At 39.7% G+C, this 20126-nt stretch overlaps 1 protein-coding gene and 2 pseudogenes across 3 annotated transcripts; 2 read left to right on the top strand and 1 right to left on the bottom strand.

Annotated features, from left to right (window-relative positions):
- Positions 1-5954: 5954 nt before the first annotated feature.
- Positions 5955-6678, bottom strand: LOC149976106 (transcription factor HES-5-like; annotated as a pseudogene). The gene is made up of 2 exons (XR_016488055.1): positions 6585-6678; positions 5955-6473 (listed from the first exon to the last, which is right to left on the bottom strand). The product of XR_016488055.1 is annotated as a transcription factor HES-5-like (transcript).
- A 4847-nt stretch (positions 6679-11525) lies between these two features.
- Positions 11526-12954, top strand: LOC149976105 (uncharacterized). The gene is made up of 2 exons (XM_090206210.1): positions 11526-11913; positions 12023-12954. Exons 1-2 carry the CDS (start codon positions 11852-11854, stop codon positions 12270-12272), a joined length of 312 nt encoding a protein of 103 aa, XP_090062336.1. The 5' UTR covers positions 11526-11851; the 3' UTR covers positions 12273-12954.
- Positions 12955-17614: 4660 nt separating this feature from the next.
- On the top strand, positions 17615-19277 carry LOC110494612 (transcription factor HES-5-like; annotated as a pseudogene). The gene is made up of 2 exons (XR_016488053.1): positions 17615-18011; positions 18139-19277. The product of XR_016488053.1 is annotated as a transcription factor HES-5-like (transcript).
- The last annotated feature ends 849 nt before the right edge of the window (positions 19278-20126 follow it).

Below are 20126 nucleotides of genomic sequence, written 5' to 3'. Positions count from 1 at the left end.
AGTTTTGAAACCACTGCACAGCCATTTCTGTACTTCTCCACTATTGTAAAAAATATTTTGGAAGCCAATGCATTTATTAATGTCTACATTTGTTTTTGCCAATTACAGACACCTGCAAACTTTGAAATTATACTATGTGAACTGAACATAGAAATATAAAGTTTAATCAAATTAAAAAAAATGTTTTCATTAAAGATTGTTTGGGAAGAGTACTAATGTTAATGTCACCACTACAACAAATAAATACTTAAATACATGTAATTTTGTCCTTGAAAGCAATGATTGAAATACTGTAGAATTCAATTAATTTCCATGGAGGACTGCTCCTCCTGAGGAGTACCAATATGGCGTCCGGTGGCTTCAAAGCCTCTCATTGGCCAATACATAGCATCAGCAGATAAAACGTAATTACTTGGTGCAAAACCACGCTTATAAGTAGCCTAGCAACATTCAAATCCACACTGATTGGTCAGTCAGTTTCTTCCAAGCGATTCCAAGTCGAAACCACGCCCTAAAGCATTTTGAAAGCATATTATCAAGCTTAACTAGCTAACTATTATAGAGATTTGGAAACGTTTTCTTACCTCAAGGCACCGGGTTTGAAGCATCTATCGCTGTATCGTTTGCAGCATCCATGCTTGCTAAAATCAAGTTTTTCAAGCAAGCTTTGCAAGCCAGTATTTCTAAAATCAAGTTATGTAAACCAGTAATCAACAGTTACCACTCATGAATTATACTTGTACTTAATCCAGTAATAATGGGCCAAATTTAAAGCTAAAACATCTTTTAAAAAATGTCAATAATGGGCTGGGTTTTGCATTAAGTTTGGCGTGTATAGGTAGGATGCATCCAGGGTTTATATACATCATTGGTCTGGCCTTTGTGGCCACAGCTGAAATTCCCATTGGCCGTGTACGATTTCGCAGGAAATTTGGCCTTGTGCTCTTAGAGGGATACATACCGAGGCATGACCACTTGCCTTTCATGAGGAACTCAGTCACCTCACATCAAACATGGAGGACATTACGGGGAGGACACAAAAAGTTGAACCTAGGACTATACCTTATCACGACGTGATGTAACACTGCTGTCATGTCTGTCGTACAGGGGTACGGATGTACAAGTCTACCGTTTGCGCCCATTCAAATTATCCCCAAGGTTGCCATGTTAATTCACATTAATTCTCTTAAACTAAATACCATGACTGTTTTCTAATTTTCTGGGAATTTGGTTAATATCGTAATCAGCCTACTGCATATCTCTTAAAAACAGACATTTTAGTTTACAGGCGTGCTATTAGCATGCCAACACTCATTAAGACAGACTGGTAGCGTAGTTAGCAATCGCTAGCATTCACTGGTTAAGTCTTTTTTTGACTTGAGTGTAATGGAGTTGACTGGTGACTATGACATGAATACATATTAATTCACAACATTTGGATGGGAGATATAGTCCGGTTAACACTATGTGTGTTGTTATTGCTTGAAATTAGGCCAAATTTAACTGCTTTGAATGGGGAAAAATTTGTGCTAACCCCACTTTCTTGATTTTAGTTGTAAACCCCAGTGAGTCCCTGCCCCTGTTTAGGTAAAAAGCTGAGGGACAGGGCTGGAGAAATGCAACCACTCTCAAATTCATAGACAAAGCTATCATAATGATAGTTTAAACCATGTTTTGAGCCTATAGAGTGTATGATTACATGAACTGTTTACAAACATTGGCGTAAAACAATCTTATATTTTGGGTTCTGTTGGGGTGCGACAGTTGAACTAAGCTCATGAGTTATATTCTGCAAGAATCAATGGGTACACATCACAAGTCTAAAATGGATGTAGTAACTGCAGATTGTCCCTTTAAAGAAGGCCTGGGAAAGTCCAAAAGGTCACAAATGTAACAACTTTAATCATTTACTTGGGAAACAATATAACTATTAGGTCTATGTGCTATGCTTTAGCCTAATAGATAATAGAACGAGTGAATATTGATCTTGACTTTCTTCTTACTTCTTATTATTTATTATTTCAGATTATCAGGCTTTAATTAGATGTAAATATAATACTTAACAAACATCATGATGTCTGTATAACTTTCATTGTAGTGCCTCACAATGACTCTGATGAATATCTAAGTAAATCATTACAAAGTCAAATTGAGTCAGAGGAAACCAAGGGCATTGCACTCATAGGAAACAGGATGCTTTCAAACGGCTCGGCAGGTCTGTAATGTGATGGCGCAGGTGGCCTTACCTCTCTATGGTCAGAGCGGGGGGGGGGGGGGATTCATTTATCTCAACAGAGTAGCCCCAAGGAAGTCCCTCTATAGCTAACATGTTAAGCGTTTCAGTCAAAACTAATGGGTAAGGTAGTAGTCCTCTGTAGCAGTACTTCCCAACCCTCTCTTTGGGGGACCAAAAGATTTTTCACATATTTTTGGTAGCCCTGAATTGGCGCATCTGGTGGTCCCTGAGGAAAATGTTGGGAAACTCTGCTTTGTCGCTCAGTTGGTAGAGCAGGGTGTCAAACTCATTCCATGGAGGGCCTAGTGTCTGCAGGTTTTGTTTTTTCCTTTCAATTAAGCCCTAGACAGCCAAGTGAGGGGAGTTCATTAGTGACCTTAATTCATCAATCAAGGACAAGGGAGGAGCGAAAACCCGCAGACACTCCACCCTCCGTGGAATGAGTTTGACACGTGTGGTAGAGCATGGCTGTTGCAACGCCAGGATAGTGGGCATGACTGTAGGTTGCTTTGAATTCAAATGTCTCCTAAATGACATATACTGTATAAATGTACAGTATATACAGGTTACTGCCAAAATAAAGACAACTCCAACAGAAAGTGTCTTAATAGTGGTTTGGGCCTACCATGAGCTACCAGAACAGCTTCAATGCACCTTGGCATCGATTCTACATGTGTCTGGAACTCTATTGGAGGGATGTGACACCATTCTTCCACAATAAATTCCATAATTTTATGTTTTGTTGATGGTGGTGGAAAACGCTGTCTCAGGTGCCGCTCCAGAATCTTTCAAGAGTTCAATTGGGATGAGATCTGGTGACTGAGACACCCATGGCATATTGGGAAACATATCGGGAAACACCCATGGCATATCGGGAAACACCCATGGCATATCGGGAAACATATCGCGAAACACCCATGGCATATCGGGAAACATATCGCGAAACACCCATGGCATATCGTGAAACACCCATGGCATATTGGGAAACATATCGGGAAACACCCATGGCATATCGGGAAACACCCATGGCATATCGGGAAACATATCGGGAAACACCCATGGCATATCGGGAAACATATCGGGAAACACCCATGGCATATTGGGAAACATGTCGCGAAACACCCATGGCATATCGTGAAACATATCGGGAAACACCCATGACATATCGTGAAACATATCGGGAAACACCCATGGCATATCGTGAAACATATCAGGAAACACCCATGGCATATCTTGAAACACCAGCAAGTTGAGCAGTCTTCGTCACTGAAGCATGATGGGATGTTAATTCCAAACCTGTGTGGTATCACCTGCTTTCAATACACTTTGAATGCCTCATTTACTCAAGTGTTTCCTTTATTTTGCCAGTTACCTGTTTATTGTATAGGTAAGTGGACATCCTGAGATTTAGAACTTGTTCTTTAGTTCAGTTAGTGTTTAAGTTTTTAGCTTCGATATTATATCAATCTAAACTCAGAAATACTAGTTATTTGGTCAAACCAATGGTAGTTATTTGGGCAAGCACACTATTCCGCAGGTAGCAAATGTGTCCTCTGTCTTAGGGCTACTGGTCCGAGTGGAGAACTGATCTGAGTTTCCCACACTGAGTCCTGTGTGCTGTGATCAATGCACTACAAAAGCTGCTCAGTGGACCCTCAGTGACGGCTTTTGGCTCTGTGTTGCATTATAGACAGAGTATGACATCACAGACCATCTGGATTCTGGAGGGAAACACTAACCACTGGCTGATTCGGCATGTTCATACTCACAATACACACTTTTAGAAAAATATTTGCTAATCAAAAGAGGAATAGAAACTGATAATGACTCAATGTAGATGGTGGTACACTACTCTGACAATTGTATATGTGGACAGAGTTGAACTTAGGTACTGTGGTCGCTTGGTTGTCGTGACTTTTCACCAAATATGTAGAAGTATGGCATTAACGCTGTATAAAAAAATGATCAAAACTAAAATAGTCATGAACATTTAGCTAACTCTCCCAACTTCACACACACACACACACACACACACACACACACACACACACACACACACACACACACACACACACACACACACACACACACACACACACACACACACACACACACACACACACACACACAGAGGGGGAAGTTGCTGCAGAGGGAGAAAAACATTGTAGAGTAGAGAATCCTTCACATGCGCAGATGGTTCATTTTTTTGCTATCGGGAAGAGGCGTCAGATGTTTTTGGCAATGCAGCCACTCCATATATAAAAAAATAATCCATTGATTGCAGCATAGAGTGACACATCACGTAAGCTATTGAGTTTGGGCGGCACACCTGCTCTAAACTTTTAGAGAACTTAGATGACAGTACCAAGTTTTGGCCCAACACCTGGAATCACTGATATCAGGACCAGACTAAAAATCATGAAAATGTAATTGAACATACATGTAAAACAGGGACATCAGCAACAAGAAAAAACAGTTATGCCTCCTGGGAAACTCATAATTAAGATGAATTATCTCTCTATATTTAATTTCACATGTCAAATAAAACAATGATTGTCAAGTAGTTATGTATGGATATAAATATCTTTTGAATTTTTACCTTACTTGGTAGATTTGGCTGCACCTAGAGGTAGAAAGGAATATGTAGATTCAGTGTTGTATTCTAATGCATTCAAGATCATTGTGTACAGTCTTGGGTCAAAGTAGGCTTTTTTTTCTTCTACATATGGAATTTAATACATCAGTAATGTAACCGTATTGGAAGCTCGTCTCAGTGAAGACAATAATAAATGAACAGAGAAGAACATTTAATTTGATGATTTGTATATTTATTCAGACCAACTAGAATACCCACATTCAGGGTAAATATTTCAACAGAAATAAAGTGATCAAACATCACATTAAAAACGTGGATACATGTTCAAGACATTATACTCCAATAGGATACACAATAATTGTTTTTATAAAAGACAACATTGTTTAAACTAATAAGGGTTTCACATTAAAATAAAACATTTTCTCACCTTTACAATATCCACATCATTCAAACAGCGTGAGCAACATTTTCACACTTAAAGTCTGATCTTTAAACAAATCAATTAGTTCTAATCACAGAGTGATGATAACAGGTACAATTCCCAGTTTGGGTAAATAATCATCATGGAGAATCAGTGATTCTGGAGCTCTAGTTGATCAATAACAAATGTTTAACTGATACTGATACATACCTCACAGAAGATGCTCAATATAATGTTAATATGACCATATCATTACAACATTGTGTTTGTAACAACATTTTGGGTTCAAAGTCCTCATGGAGGACCATTGATGTTGTAGCTCAGGTTGAACATGATCACATATATAACTGATACATGCGACACAGAACATGCTCAATACAATGTCAATAATGACATATGACTGTTGTAAAACATTGTTGTCTTATACCTTTTCACCTTAAAACAGATCAATCATAGAACATCACAAACAGATTGATCATATAACACCTATTTTGCGGGAAAAGTTCTCATGGAGGACCATAGAAGTTGATGCTGATCATATTGATCATGAACGAACATATGATCAATATCAACACATTTTAAATGTTATTATTCAATGATCAATTTGACCATTTTCTTAGAAAAACATTACAACTTGTTCAGTACAACAGAAAATAAGTCTTAATAACAGCAAGACTTTTAAAACAACCTGCACAAGCAGAATATGAAGAAGATCTCTGATCACTGTCCATCACATTAATGTTAGACTAACATGGTGCATTGAGTTTGTTTGAGAGTGGAGTTCCAGTCTGTAGGACTCTACCAGGGCCTCCAGAGAGCAGTGTGGACTGGACTCTTCTCTTTGCTGGTGCTGTACTGGGCTGGGAGCTGAACTGAGGCAGGTCACTCTCCCTCCTGTTCTTATCAGAGGATGGATGCAGGCTCTGGAAGTGGCTCAGCAGTTATCTCTGGGTCTGTGTCTTCACCTCATCCTTGGTCAGGAAGTGCACAATCTCTTGGACACAACTGGAGTAACCCTGATTGACAGCTGCTGAGCAGGAGGAGGAGCTAACTAGCTGGTTCTGTTGCTGTTGTCTCAGCAAGAAAACTGGCAAATCCTGGATGTCGGCTATCTCCAGCTTGGAGTCCGACTGCTGGTTGAGGATCTCTGGACCCAGGAGAGACTTGAGCTGCTCGATGCTGTTGTTGATACGATATCTGTGTAACTTCTCCATCAATGGCTTTGTTAACAACAAGAAGAGCTGATCTTATTCTGAAATTGGGCATTATTGAAACTAATAAATAATCAATCAAATTGGATGAATTTCCTTTAATTCGATTATTCAATTTACCTTGTCAGAGTCAGGTGCTCATTAGAGTAGATCATAGCTGAAGTGATTGTTGGTGCCATGGCTGGATCTCTGTGCTGTACTGGTCTCTATGTAGAGTGAATCTGATGTCTAATGCATTCATCTCTCCTATATATAGTCCATAATCTGCATATGAATGTGTGGGTCTTGGGCTTGTTGGAGTTTCTCACAGTCTGTAGCCAATGGGTGAGCTTGGGAGGACAATGAGGAATGTGGAGCTGCCACATGCTCAGTGTTCTTATTGCTGGGGGACAATGGTCACGTCTCATGGAGCAGGTGGAGAGGTGGGGAGGGGGGAGGGGGGGGGGGGTGGAGAGAGACTCAGAGTGTTGTGTGAATCTGGGAAACCAGTGACCCTCAGATCTGCTGCCTGATGTTAGGATCAATGATGCTGAGAGAGCACACACTCATCATCACAACTTACAGGTTTGAGACTGACGCAGATCCTCTACATTACATTTGCAATGTAACATAGCCCCCACCTATGAAAACATTGTTGAATGTATAGTGTTTAAACACATCACATTATCTAACAATGAATGTGACCGCTGACAAAAATGATATATTGTATAGGTTTACATTTTGTCATAGATGAAAAGTAAAACATATTTATAATTTTCTGTTCTGCTGAATTTCATTTTTATTTTTATTTATTGAGTCAAATATGAGGTCTTTCGAAAATATAAAGTAAGTTTATTTGCAGAGAAATATAGCTTGTGGTTAAGTTCACAGGTTCGATATTGTATTAATATCATGAGGTCTCGAAAGTCAGATGTAGTAATTATATGGTCAAGCACTCTGGAGTCCAGAGGTAGCAGATGTTTCCTCTGTCTTGAGGCTACTGGTCAGTGTGAGTAGATAGCTGATCTGAGTTTCCCACACTGAGTCATGTGTGCCATGATCAATGCACTACAAAAGCTGCTCAGTGGATCCTCAGTGACGGCTATTGGCTCTGTGTTGTATTATAGACAGAGTATGACATCACAGACCATCTGGATTCTGGAGGGAAACACTACAACACTTGATTTTATGCTAAGTGTGTGCTGCAAGACATGTACTGTACTTTATCAGTGTTCAGTTCTACATTATTTAATTTTAACCACAATGATTTTGTATTTTATTTGTACATTTATGTTCAAATTGCTTTATATGTTTACGTTCAGATTTACATCTTGCAGAAGCTTAATATTAATGAACATTTCTAAGTCATTCATGCACAGTTGCACACACATTTGGTTTTAGATCTAATATCATGTGCCTTGATCCAGCTTCCACCCGAAAGGAAGACAGAAGAGAGGGAGAAAGAAAGAGTTAAACCCTGGAGAAACTGATGTATTCAGCTTTTGTTTAATTCCCTTCTATAAGTGTGGCTATTCCCCAGTGACTCTGGGTGTTCCCCAGACAGACGGGTGCTGGTCGGACTGATGATGATGATGACACTAGACTGAGACTCTGCTTTCCAGAGCTTTCCCACACTCTGCCCATTGACAGAGCTTCCACCTAACAACAGAAGTGTGCCTTGTTAAATGTTAATTCATCTCTATACAAGCAGTTCCCATTAAGCCCCTGGGGGAGAAGATAAATACATCTGACATACATAAATTAAGAATGTAGTAAATACAAATATTTAGACTATCGGATGATATAGACTTGTAGAGCATATGGCCATTCAGAGATGGTCAAGAAGGGACTGAATGCTGAAGATATTTAAAGCGTTTACGTTTTAGATATAAGATTTATGATTTTCGATACAACATTCACATTTTAGCAGACACTTATCCAGGCATATACTTTCATACTTTTTGTTGTTGTTGTACTGATCCCCTGAAGGTCTTGAACCCACAACCCTGGCATTGCAAGCGCCATGCTCTACCTACTGAGTTACACAGGACTACTACAATGTAATCATGTTTGTATAAAGTGTAATATAATGTATTTCCTGATCTGTTACCTAATTCCTCTTACACCCTGTAATGATAAAAAAACACTTGTGCAGTCCTTATAATTCATTATATCTGTGATATAATTCATTTCTAGAATTCAGTGATGAAACCTTACTAGTGAAATTCCTTCTCACCCCTCATCATACAGGGTACAGAAGTCTATTGTCCCAAAGGCAGTCTGTGAGTGAGTTTTCCTTGGTTTCCCACACTCTCTCCATTCACTGCTCTCAATGGTGGAACAATAGAAGTGTGCCTTATTATAATGCATCATATCAGGTATTCAGTTTCGTTCGGATTCTAGGCAATCATTAAATATGCTTCAATTACCAAAACAGCATCTGATCCTAGAGAAGGTTCCCTGAAAAACTTGGATTTAAGGAAATTATTTGAGTTAAAGAACAGTCAGCACTGTAGAGTAGCACTTGTCTTGGTTCTGACCTAAATTGAATCAATGAGAGACAAGTGACATGTTGATTTTAGCCATCACCATAACCCTAACTCCAGCTTTATGTTCACACCCTGTTTCAACCCTAACCCTAACCATAACCCTAACTCCAGCTTTATGTTCACACCCTGTTTCAACCCTAACCATAACCATAACCCTAACTCCAGCTTTATGTTCACACCCTGTTTCAACCCTAACCATAACCCTAACTCCAGCTTTATGTACACAACCTGTTTCAACCCTAACCATAACCATAACCCTAACTCCAGCTTTATGTTCACACCCTGTTTCAACCCTAACCATAACCCTAACTCCAGCTTTATGTACACAACCTGTTTCAACCCTAACCCTAACCTTAACTCCAGCTTCATGTACACAACCTGTTTCAACCCTAACCATAACCTTTACCTCCAGCTTCATGTCCACACCCTGCTTCAACCCTAACCATAACTACTTACCTGAGATTAGCAAACTTAGGTTCCACACACTGCCACGTGACCCAGCACACTGGACAAACTTAGGTTCCACACACTGCCACGTGACCCAGCACACTGGACATTTGAAACAGCAAATATAATTTTTAACTTTTGGCTGGATAATTTAAGCATGTAAGGGGAGGGAATGGAAAGAACTTGGATTGGGCGCCTCAACACGAAAGATATCAAGGGCCTGAATGAAAAATATTAAATTGACTTTGGTTTACTTATTTGATGGGAGGGGTATGTCTTGGTGCAGGGACATGGGTTGTTTTGTTTTCTTTTTGGGGGGGGATGGAAGGGGGGAGGTAGTGGGGAGCTGTGGGAGAGCCGCCCATTATAAATGTTTGTTTATTGTATGATTTATTTATGTTGACTCGTCCATGGTGGATTTGCCATTGTTTGATAGCACTTATGATTGTCTTTAAAATATGTACTTCCTATTTAATTATTTATTTATTTATGGATCTACTTACTGACCCTAAATATGATGGCACTTATTTTTATAATATTCTTTGATTTTTTTGTAGTGTGTTTAATCAAAACAAAACTTTTAAAACAACCTGCACAAGCAGAATATGAAGAAGATCTCTGATCACTGTTCATCACATTAATGTTAGACCAACATGGTCCATTGAGTTTGTTTGAGAGTGGAGTTCCAGTCTGTAGGACTCTACCAGGGCCTCCAGAGAGCAGTGTGGACTGGACTCTTCTCTTTGCTGGTGCTATACTGGGCTGGGAGCTGAACTGAGGCAGGTCACTCTCCCTCCTGTTCTTATCAGAGGATGGATGCAGGCTCTGGAAGTGGCTCAGCAGTCTTCTCTGGGTCTGTGTCTTCACCTAATCCTTGGTCAGGAAGTGCACAATCTCTTGGACACAGCTGGAGTAAACCTTATTGACAGCTGCAGAGCAGGAGGAGGAGCTCACTGACTGGTTCTGTTGCTGTCATCTCCAGGATGTCGGCTTTCTCCATTTTGAAAACTGGCTGCTGGTTGAGGCTCTCTCCAAGAGAGACTTGAGCTGCTCAATGCTGTTGTTGAAACGATCTCTGCGTAACTTCTCAACCACTGGCTTTCTTATCTGCAAGAAGAGGAGAGTCATTAATAATATTATTCTGGATACAACAGAGCTGACATGAATGGATGATATCTAGAAGCAAGTCTCTAGCTGATGACCTCACAGGTATTGTGACTCCATCAGAGTGCATCAGCTGTGAGGTGATGATGACCTCCTGTCTGTCTGTCTGTCTGTCTGTCTGTCTGTCTGTCTGTCTGTCTGTCTGTCTGTCTGTCTGTCTGTCTGTTTGTCTGTCTGCCTGTCTACTCGCTCAAGTTTCCCAGGAGCCCCAGGCAGCACACTTGCCTCCTCTGAGCTCCACAGCACAGCTGGCTCTACAGCACAACGCTGAGCGTGCCCCAGTCGCACGCCCTCCTCTCTTTGGAGATGGGAGCCACAGGGACACACGGCTTCCCACACTTCTGAATGCAGCTTGCTGAGCCGCGAGACATAATAGAAGTGTGTCTGCTCTCACAAAGACCCACTGGCTGTTCCCATGCACAGCCAGCCATGCTGGGAGAGAGATTGGTTTGTAAGGCAGTCTAGTACCAACAGACAAACCATCTGTATCCCTGATAACTCAGATTGGGAATACTTTAATGAATTGCACAATATTTTTAAAATATTTCTACAGAAGAAATTCTTAAAATATATATTGAAGAGAAAGTTTACTAAATGTACCATTTTATGGAGACGCCAAAAGTTGATTATGTATCTGGGCCATTAGCAAATAGGATTGGTTAGCTGATCTAGTAGACTCTTGCCATGACCAAGTTCCCGTAAAAAAGGCCATTTCAGAAATATTACTATTACACACATTTATCGTCATTATGTGATTTGGGATCTAATGCAATGATAGTTAGATGCTGTAGGATGAAAAAGACGGTGATCCTAGCATGTGTCACATTTGCATTTTGTTGATTTGTGTCACAACTTGACATGGGGAACAGTCTTTTTCTGAGTACTCATGGGTATAAAGAGACGTTCTCAGGGACTAACTTGGCCATCCTCTTTTGCATATGGCTTAAAGAACATCCCACCTGTCCTGTGCGGAATCAGCTATTATTCCCACTGACTATTGTCCCACCTTCAGAGCCCTCTGATTGGCTGCAGAGCATGAGACAGCGCGAGAGGAGGCACATAAATACAGAGTGGAGTTGCAGAGTTCACTATCGAATACGCTCTTAGCATCAGCTGAGCCAAGACCAGCAGCAACACAGCAGAACAGAGGAGCTATCAGAACACTAACTCCAGACCACCATCAAGACCTAGCAAGATCAACATCTCTACTTGATTTCCGAGCTGCAAACTCAAGGCCAACATCTGAAAATGCCTGCCTACTTGGACATTGCTCTTCAGGGCAGCATGAATGTGAAAGATCAGCACATTAGGTAAGCTCATGATCAATTACACTGAAATACTTCAGGTCATAAGAGTTCAAAATGAATAAAACCTATGTGTGAGAAGAGATGTTCATGAGTGTCTTGTCTTGTTTTTCAGATGTAAACTCTCTCTGTTGGAGAGGAAGTGCAGCAGCGGTGTGGAGAAACTGAAGATAGTTATTGGAGAACACCTACAGAACGGGATCTCTACATCTCCCATATCTCCTATTCTGGAGAAAACCGTGTCGTTTTTCACTCCCAAGAAGGTCTTGCTGTCACCCACCGGCTATTCCAAATATTCCAGGGACATGCTGCGTCTCTTTCCCACTCCAGAGGAGGACATTGTACCACTCTGCTTCGAACAATGAACTGATAGATGCATGGACGTGGAGGTTACCATTCAGAGCTCACAGACCCTGCTGTATTTAACTGTGGCCTTGGCTTAATGTATTCTCTTGTGATGCTGCTATAGACAGACTGCAACTGATTGGCAGATATTGGATCGCAACTGACAGAGAGACATAGCTAAATGAATAATATTTTTTTAATACATTTTGTCTAAAAGTACAATGATTTTGTGAAGCTTAGTTTTGTGTATGTTGCAAATTCTCTAGAAATGATTTGGAAATGCATTGTATGCATTGTTATAAGCAGTTGTACTGCTCTATCCTTTCCCTGAGAAAGTCACCTTTGGATGAATTTGTTGATCTATGTTACCTGAAAGAGAGCAGAGTTGGTTACTCTGATTGTAAACACTTGTCCTCAGAGTTTGAAATACAGAGTGCTGGCCACTCTTGTCATAAAGTAGAAGTATTGAAAATATAACCATTGGTTTATCCCACTTTCTTAGGGTATGTGAGTCAATGTATAATTTGAACCCTGCTTTCCTTTATACTAATGGGAAATGCTACGATTTTAATGTTAAAGCATATTGTTTATTTTGTTTTCAATGACTTATTAATGGCTTCACACATACACAAATGTGCCTAAAGGGTTTTCAAATGTGCCTAACATGTTTCACTCAAAGACTAAATAAATATTTTGATAATATATTTCACTTCTCTTTTCATATTGTATTCAAACCTCAGAGGGATGAGGAATATGGCATGACATCATTAGGTATATGCTATATATGTGTCTCATGGAGGAATGAATTGTTCTCACAGTTTTATGCTCTCGACAAGACATGACAGAAAAACTCAATGATATAAAAACTGATGAATATGTAGGGTCATTCATACCTCTACAGTATCCAACGTCTGGTCAATTTTATCGCACAGAAAACATTCATTGAAGGATAAGAAACATAAAAGTGAATGCACATACAGTACAGGTCAGGTCTGTTCTAAAACAAATACATTGGCATTGACATTCATTTATATAAAAAAATATAGTGTAAATCCTTTCAATGTAGAACATACTACCTAAACATAAGTGAATAACTTTGATAGTGCATGAATAAACACACTATACACACTACACTATAATTTGTTCAAGCATCAATGACTGTATATGGCTAAAACCACAATACCCACATAGGTACACACTTACTCCTGACTTACTACAATGCAACTATTCTGTTAACATGTGTATCAGAATATCCAGATGTGGTTGTGTCTAAAGTCAAGTCAGTAACATGCTCAACTTTTGAAAAATCACAACACTACACTAATTGGTTTCCTGATTTAAAATACCATAAGTAATTAACTGGTTATTCATAATGCTAGTTGCAATATTGCTATTTTGTTATACTCTTGTACCTAGCGCACTTGCAGTTCAGTCATATCGAAATGGAGTTATATTTAATAACCAACAAGCTACTCACCAGGCACTTTTTGGGGAATTGTATTAAGAGACAAAATAGCTTAATAAAGGCACACTTCTATTGTTTGAAGGTATTTCTGTCAATGGACAAAATGTGGGAAAGCTCTGGCGAACAGAGTCACAGTCACAGTGTTATTGGCAACATCATTCCTCACATCAATTTAAACATCAATAACAATGTAATTTTCCACAAAACAGACAGAGAATATTATTCAGTAATATAGTCTGATATTGTTTTGTTTACCTGAATAAAATGTAATAAATACATGCTTGTGAAACAGTATGGAAGGAACCTATGGTAGTTTTTCCCTCCAGAATCCAGATGGTCTGTGACGTCAGGCTCGGTCTATAGCACAACACAGAGTCAAAAGCCGTCACTAATGCTCCACTGAGCAGTTTTTGTAGTGCATTGATCACAGCACACAGGACTGTGGGAAACTCAGATCAGTTCTCTACTCACACTGACCAGCAGCCTCAGGACAGAGGAAACATCTGCTACCTCTAGACTTCACTACCTCTGGCAGTAGTCTGTGAAATCTGTGAATACACAGACACAAGAGCAGCATTGCAACATAAATATACCAGGGGGTGAATGTCAACTTACTTACTACTACACATTATAACGTTTTAAAAGTGGCAATGTTCATAAAGGCTCTGTTTCTAAAATGTAAATAAAAGTAGTCAAATTATTATAGCTAGAACCTTATGTTAAAAATATGTATAAAAATCTATAAAGGTCTATTCCATTTCCAATAACTTAAATGTAACTGTAGGTTCCCTATTTTGAAACAATATTCACATAGAAATGCAACCATCAAAAACACATCCGTTTGATGTAGAGGAGCTGCGTCAGCCACTAAGTTGTGCTGATGAGCATGTGCTCTGTCAGTATCATTGATCCCAACATCCAGCCTGGTCTCATAGACTAGACATAACATAGGAAATGTAAATCAGGGACATTGAAATTAGTATGATATGTTTAGTATGATTACATAAGACAGACATTTACTTAGACGGTGGGTGGGTGTATAGCGTGAACATCTAGTAACCCAAAATCTCACCACAGACAACGTAAGCATTTTAGCTAATAAGCACAATTGACAACTTACTACTTTTTAGCTACTTTGCATCCACTTACTACCCTTCTAGTTAACCTTCCCTCTAACCCTTACCTTAACCCTTTAAGCTAACCTTTCCCCTAACCCTTACCTTAACCCTTTTAGCTCACCTTCCCCCTAACCCTTACCTTAACCCTTTTAGCTAACCTTTCCCCTAACCCTTACCTTAACCCTTTTAGCTCACCTTCCCCCTAACCCTTACCTTAACCCTTTTAGCTAACCTTTCCCCTAACCCTTACCTTAACCCTTTTAGCTCACCTTCCCCCTAACCCTTACCTTAACCCTTTTAGCTAACCTTTCCCCTAACCCTTACCTTAACCCTTTTAGCTCACCTTTCCCCTAACCCTTACCGTATCCCTTTAAGCTAACCTTTCCCCTAACCCTTACCTTAACCCTTTTAGCTAACCTTTCCCCTAACCCTTACCTTAACCCTTTTAGCTAACCTTTCCCCTAACCCTTACCTTAACCCTTTAAGCTAACCTTTCCACTAACCCTTACCATAACCCTTTAAGCTAACCTTTCCCCTAACCCTTACCTTAACCCTTTTAGCTAACCTTTCCCCTAACCTTTACCATAACCCTTTTAGCTAACCTTTACCATAACCCTTTTAGCTAACCTTTCCCCTAACCCTTACCATAACCCTTTTAGCTAACCTTTCCCCTAACCTTTACCATAACCCTTTTAGCTAACCTTTCCCCTAACCTTTACCATAACCCTTTTAGCTAACCTTTCCCCTAACCTTTACCATAACCCTTTTAGCTAACCTTTCCCCTAACCTTTACCATAACCCTTTTAGCTAACCTTTCCCCTAACCTTTACCATAACCCTTTTAGCTAACCTTTTCCCTAACCCTTACCTTAACCCTTTTAGCTAACCTTTACCATAACCCTTACCTTAACCCTTTTAGCTAACCTTTCCACTAACCCTTACCTTAACCCTTTTAGCTAACCTTTCCCCTAACCCTTACCATAACCCTTTTAGCTAACCTTTTCCCTAACCCTTACCATAACCCTTTTAGCTAACCTTTCCCATAACCGTAACCCATTAACTTAACTCCTGAATTTATGGACATCCACAAATTAATACATACCATATGAAACGTAACATACTAAATAGTATCATGTATTTACAGTGCCTTGCGAAAGTATTCGGCCCCCTTGAACTTTGCGACCTTTTGCCACATTTCAGGCTTCAAACATAAAGATATAAAACTGTATTTTTTTGTGAAGAATCAACAACAAGTCGGACACAATCATGAAGTGGAACGACATTTATTGGATATTTCAAATTTTTTTAACAAATCAAAAACTGAAAAATTGGGCGTGCAAAATTATTCAGCCCCCTTAAGTTAATACTTTGTAGCGTCACCTTTTGCTGCGATTACAGCTGTAAGTCGCTTGGGGTATGTCTCTATCAGTTTTGCACATCGAGAGACTGACATTTTTTCCCATTCCTCCTTGCAAAACAGCTCGAGCTCAGTGAGGTTGGATGGAGAGCATTTGTGAACAGCAGTTTTCAGTTCTTTCCACAGATTCTCGATTGGATTCAGGTCTGGACTTTGACTTGGCCATTCTAACACCTGGATATGTTTATTTTTGAACCATTCCATTGTAGATTTTGCTTTATGTTTTGGATCATTGTCTTGTTGGAAGACAAATCTCCGTCCCAGTCTCAGGTCTTTTGCAGACTCCATCAGGTTCTCTTCCAGAATGGGCCTGTATTTGGCTCCATCCATCTTCCCATCAATTTTAACCATCTTCCCTGTCCCTGCTGAAGAAAAGCAGGCCCAAACCATGATGCTGCCACCACCATGTTTGACAGTGGGGATGGTGTGTTCAGCTGTGTTGCTTTTACGCCAAACATAACGTTTTGCATTGTTGCCAAAAAGTTCAATTTTGGTTTCATCTGACCAGAGCACCTTCTTCCACATGTTTGGTGTGTCTCCCAGGTGGCTTGTGGCAAACTTTAAACAACACTTTTTATGGATATCTTTAAGAAATGGCTTTCTTGCCACTCTTCCATGAAGGCCAGATTTGTGCAATATACGACTGATTGTTGTCCTATGGACAGAGTCTCCCACCTCAGCTGTAGATCTCTGCAGTTCATCCAGAGTGATCATGGGCCTCTTGGCTGCATCTTTGATCAGACTTCTCCTTGTATGAGCTGAAAGTTTAGAAGGACGGCCAGGTCTTGGTAGATTTGCAGTGGTCTGATACTCCTTCCATTTCAATATTATCGCTTGCACAGTGCTCCTTGGGATGTTTAAAGCTTGGGAAATCTTTTTGTATCCAAATCCGGCTTTAAACTTCTTCACAACAGTATCTCGGACCTGCCTGGTGTGTTCCTTGTTCTTCATGATGCTCTCTGCGCTTTTAACGGACCTCTGAGACTATCACAGTGCAGGTGCATTTATACAGAGACTTGATTACACACAGTTGGATTGTATTTATCATCATTAGTCATTTAGGTCAACATTGGATCATTCAGAGATCCTCACTGAACTTCTGGAGAGAGTTTGCTGCACTGAAAGTAAAGGGGCTGAATAATTTTGCACGCCCAATTTTTCAGTTTTTGATTTGTTAAAAAAGTTTGAAATATCCAATAAATGCCATTCCACTTCATGATTGTGTCCCACTTGTTGTTGATTCTTCACAAAAAATACAGTTTTATATCTTTATGTTTGAAGCCTGAAATGTGGCAAAAGGTCGCAAAGTTCAAGGGGGCCGAATACTTTCGCAAGGCACTGTACATACAGAATAATGCGAAAGGCTCTGAGACCAGGTTGCAACATCAGGCAGCAGATCTGGGGGTCACCAGTTTCCCAGATTCACACAGCATTCTGTGAGACACGCTCCACCCCCCTCCACCTGCTCCCCTGAGATGTGACCATTGTCCCGCCTCAATAGGAACACTGAGTATGTGGCGGTTCCATATTCCTTCATTGTCTTTCCAAGCTCACCCATTGGCTACAGACTGAGAAATTCCAACAAGCCCAAGACCCACACATTCATATGCAGATTATGGACTATATGTAAGAGAGATGAAGCCAGTAGGAATCAGATTCACTCTACACAGAGACCAGTACAGCACAGAGAGCCAGCCATGGCACCAACAATCACTTCAGCTGTGATCTACTCTAATGAGCACCTGACTCTGATCAACAAGGTAAATTGAGTTACAAATAGTGTCACATTGTTTCAGTATTTGCTTTTAGAATATAGCCATTCATGTCAGCTCTGTCAGATTCAGAATAATATTATTAATGACTCTCCTCTTCTTGCATCTAAGAAAGCCAGTGGTGGAAAAGTTACGCAGAGATCGTTTCAACAACAGCATAGAGCAGATCAAGTCTCTCCTGGGTCCAGAGATCCTCAACCAGCAGCCAGACTCCAAGCTGGAGAAAGCCGACATCTTGGAGATGACAGTTTGCTTCCTGAGACGACAGCAACAGAACCAGCCAGTGAGCTCCTCCTCCTGCTCTGCAGCTGTCAATCCGGGTTACTCCAGGTGTGTCCAATAGATTGTGCACTTCCTGTCCAAGGATGAGGTGAAGACACAGACCCAGAGAAGACTGCTGAGCCACTTCCAGAGCCTGCATCCATCCTCTGATAAGAACAGGAGGGAGAGTGACCTGCCTCAGTTCAGCTCCCAAACCCAGTTCAGAATCAGCAAAGAGAAGAGTCCAGTCAACATCGCCCTCTGGAGGCCCTGGTAGAGTCCTACAGACTAAAGCTCAATGGAACACGTTGGTCTAACATTAATGTGATGGACAGTGATCAGAGATCTTCTTCATATTATGCGTGTGCAGGTTGTTTTAAAAGTTGTTTTAAAAGTTGTGTCTCGATTTAAACTTTTAATTTCAGTTGTACTGAACAAGTTCAAAGTTTTGGCTATGGAAACAATGAAGTCTACAAACACTGCATTTTTGTAAAAACCTTTATGTTTTGTGAAGCATATGTTGATCAGTTGTCTACTCGTGATAAACATCAACTTCAATGGTCATCCATGAGGACCTTTAACCCAAAATGGGTATTTAATCATATTTTTGTGATGGTCTATTACCGATTTGTTTAAAGGTCAACACGTATTCAAGAATAAGCAATTTTGTTACAACTTAATTTTTAAAGATCAGACTTTATGTGTGAAAATGTTGCTCACATTATTATTATGATATTGATGTATATACTTCCTATGATTGAAAACTCTATTTTAAACTTGCATATTTTATAAAGACAGTAACTGTGTATCCTATACTATGTTAGAGTATCATAAGTCTTATGATCATATGACACTTAGATTCATATGTCTTAGATTGATTCTAGTTCTGGTTGAGATGTTTAATCACTTTATTTCTATTGAAATATTTACCTTAAATGAAGGTATTCGATTATGTAATTCAGTGAGTCAGTCTGAATAAACACACAAATCAAATGAAATCCTCTTGTCTGTTACTTCATTCGCCTTATCACTGAACAAGCTTCCAATAGAGTTACACTACTGATTTATGACATTCCACATATACAGCGAGCTCCAAAAGTATTGGTACAGTGAAATAAACAAATACATGGTACATTGACTATGGGGTTAAAGTACAGACTGTTAGCTTTAATTGGAGGGTATTTTCATCCATATCGGGTGAACCGTTTAGAAATTACTGCACTTTTGTAGATTTTAGGGAACCAAACGTATTTTGTCAAATTCACATGTGTATTAAATTAGTAAAACGTTAAGTATTTGGTTCCATATTCACAGCATGCAATGACTACATTAAGTATTTGGTTCCATATTCACAGCATGCAATGACTACATTAAGTACTTGGTTCCATATTCATAGCAGGCAATGACTACATTAAGTACTTGGTTCCATATTCATAGCAGGCAATGACTACATTAAGTATTTGGTTCCATATTCATAGCATGCAATGACTACATTAAGTACTTGGTTCCATATTCATAGCAGGCAATGACTACATTAAGTACTTGGTTCCATATTCATAGCAGGCAATGACTACATTAAGTACTTGGTTCCATATTCATAGCATGCAATGACTACATTAAGTACTTGGTTCTATATTCATAGCAGGCAATGACTACATTAAGTACTTGGTTCCATATTCATAGCAGGCAATGACTACATTAAGTACTTGGTTCCATATTCATAGCATGCAATGACTACATTAAGTACTTGGTTCTATATTCATAGCAGGCAATGACTACATTAAGTACTTGGTTCCATATTCATAGCAGGCAATGACTACATTAAGTACTTGGTTCTATATT

This window comes from Oncorhynchus mykiss, chromosome 17 (assembly GCF_057628025.1).
Source record: "Oncorhynchus mykiss isolate SJ-2025 chromosome 17, ASM5762802v1, whole genome shotgun sequence".
Classification (NCBI taxonomy): Eukaryota; Metazoa; Chordata; class Actinopteri; order Salmoniformes; family Salmonidae; genus Oncorhynchus; species Oncorhynchus mykiss.
Note: the sequence above shows the minus strand (reverse complement) of the source record. Positions and strands in the feature narration are given on the sequence as shown.

Bases quoted from the DNA above. Each gene is read 5' to 3' on its own strand.
- LOC149976105 (XM_090206210.1), top strand. From the start codon at position 11,852: ATGCCTGCCTACTTGGACATTGCTCTTCAGGGCAGCATGAATGTGAAA. The intron at 11,914-12,022 runs GTAAGCTCATGA...CTTGTTTTTCAG, and splicing joins GTGAAAGATCAGCACATTAG to ATGTAAACTCTCTCTGTTGG.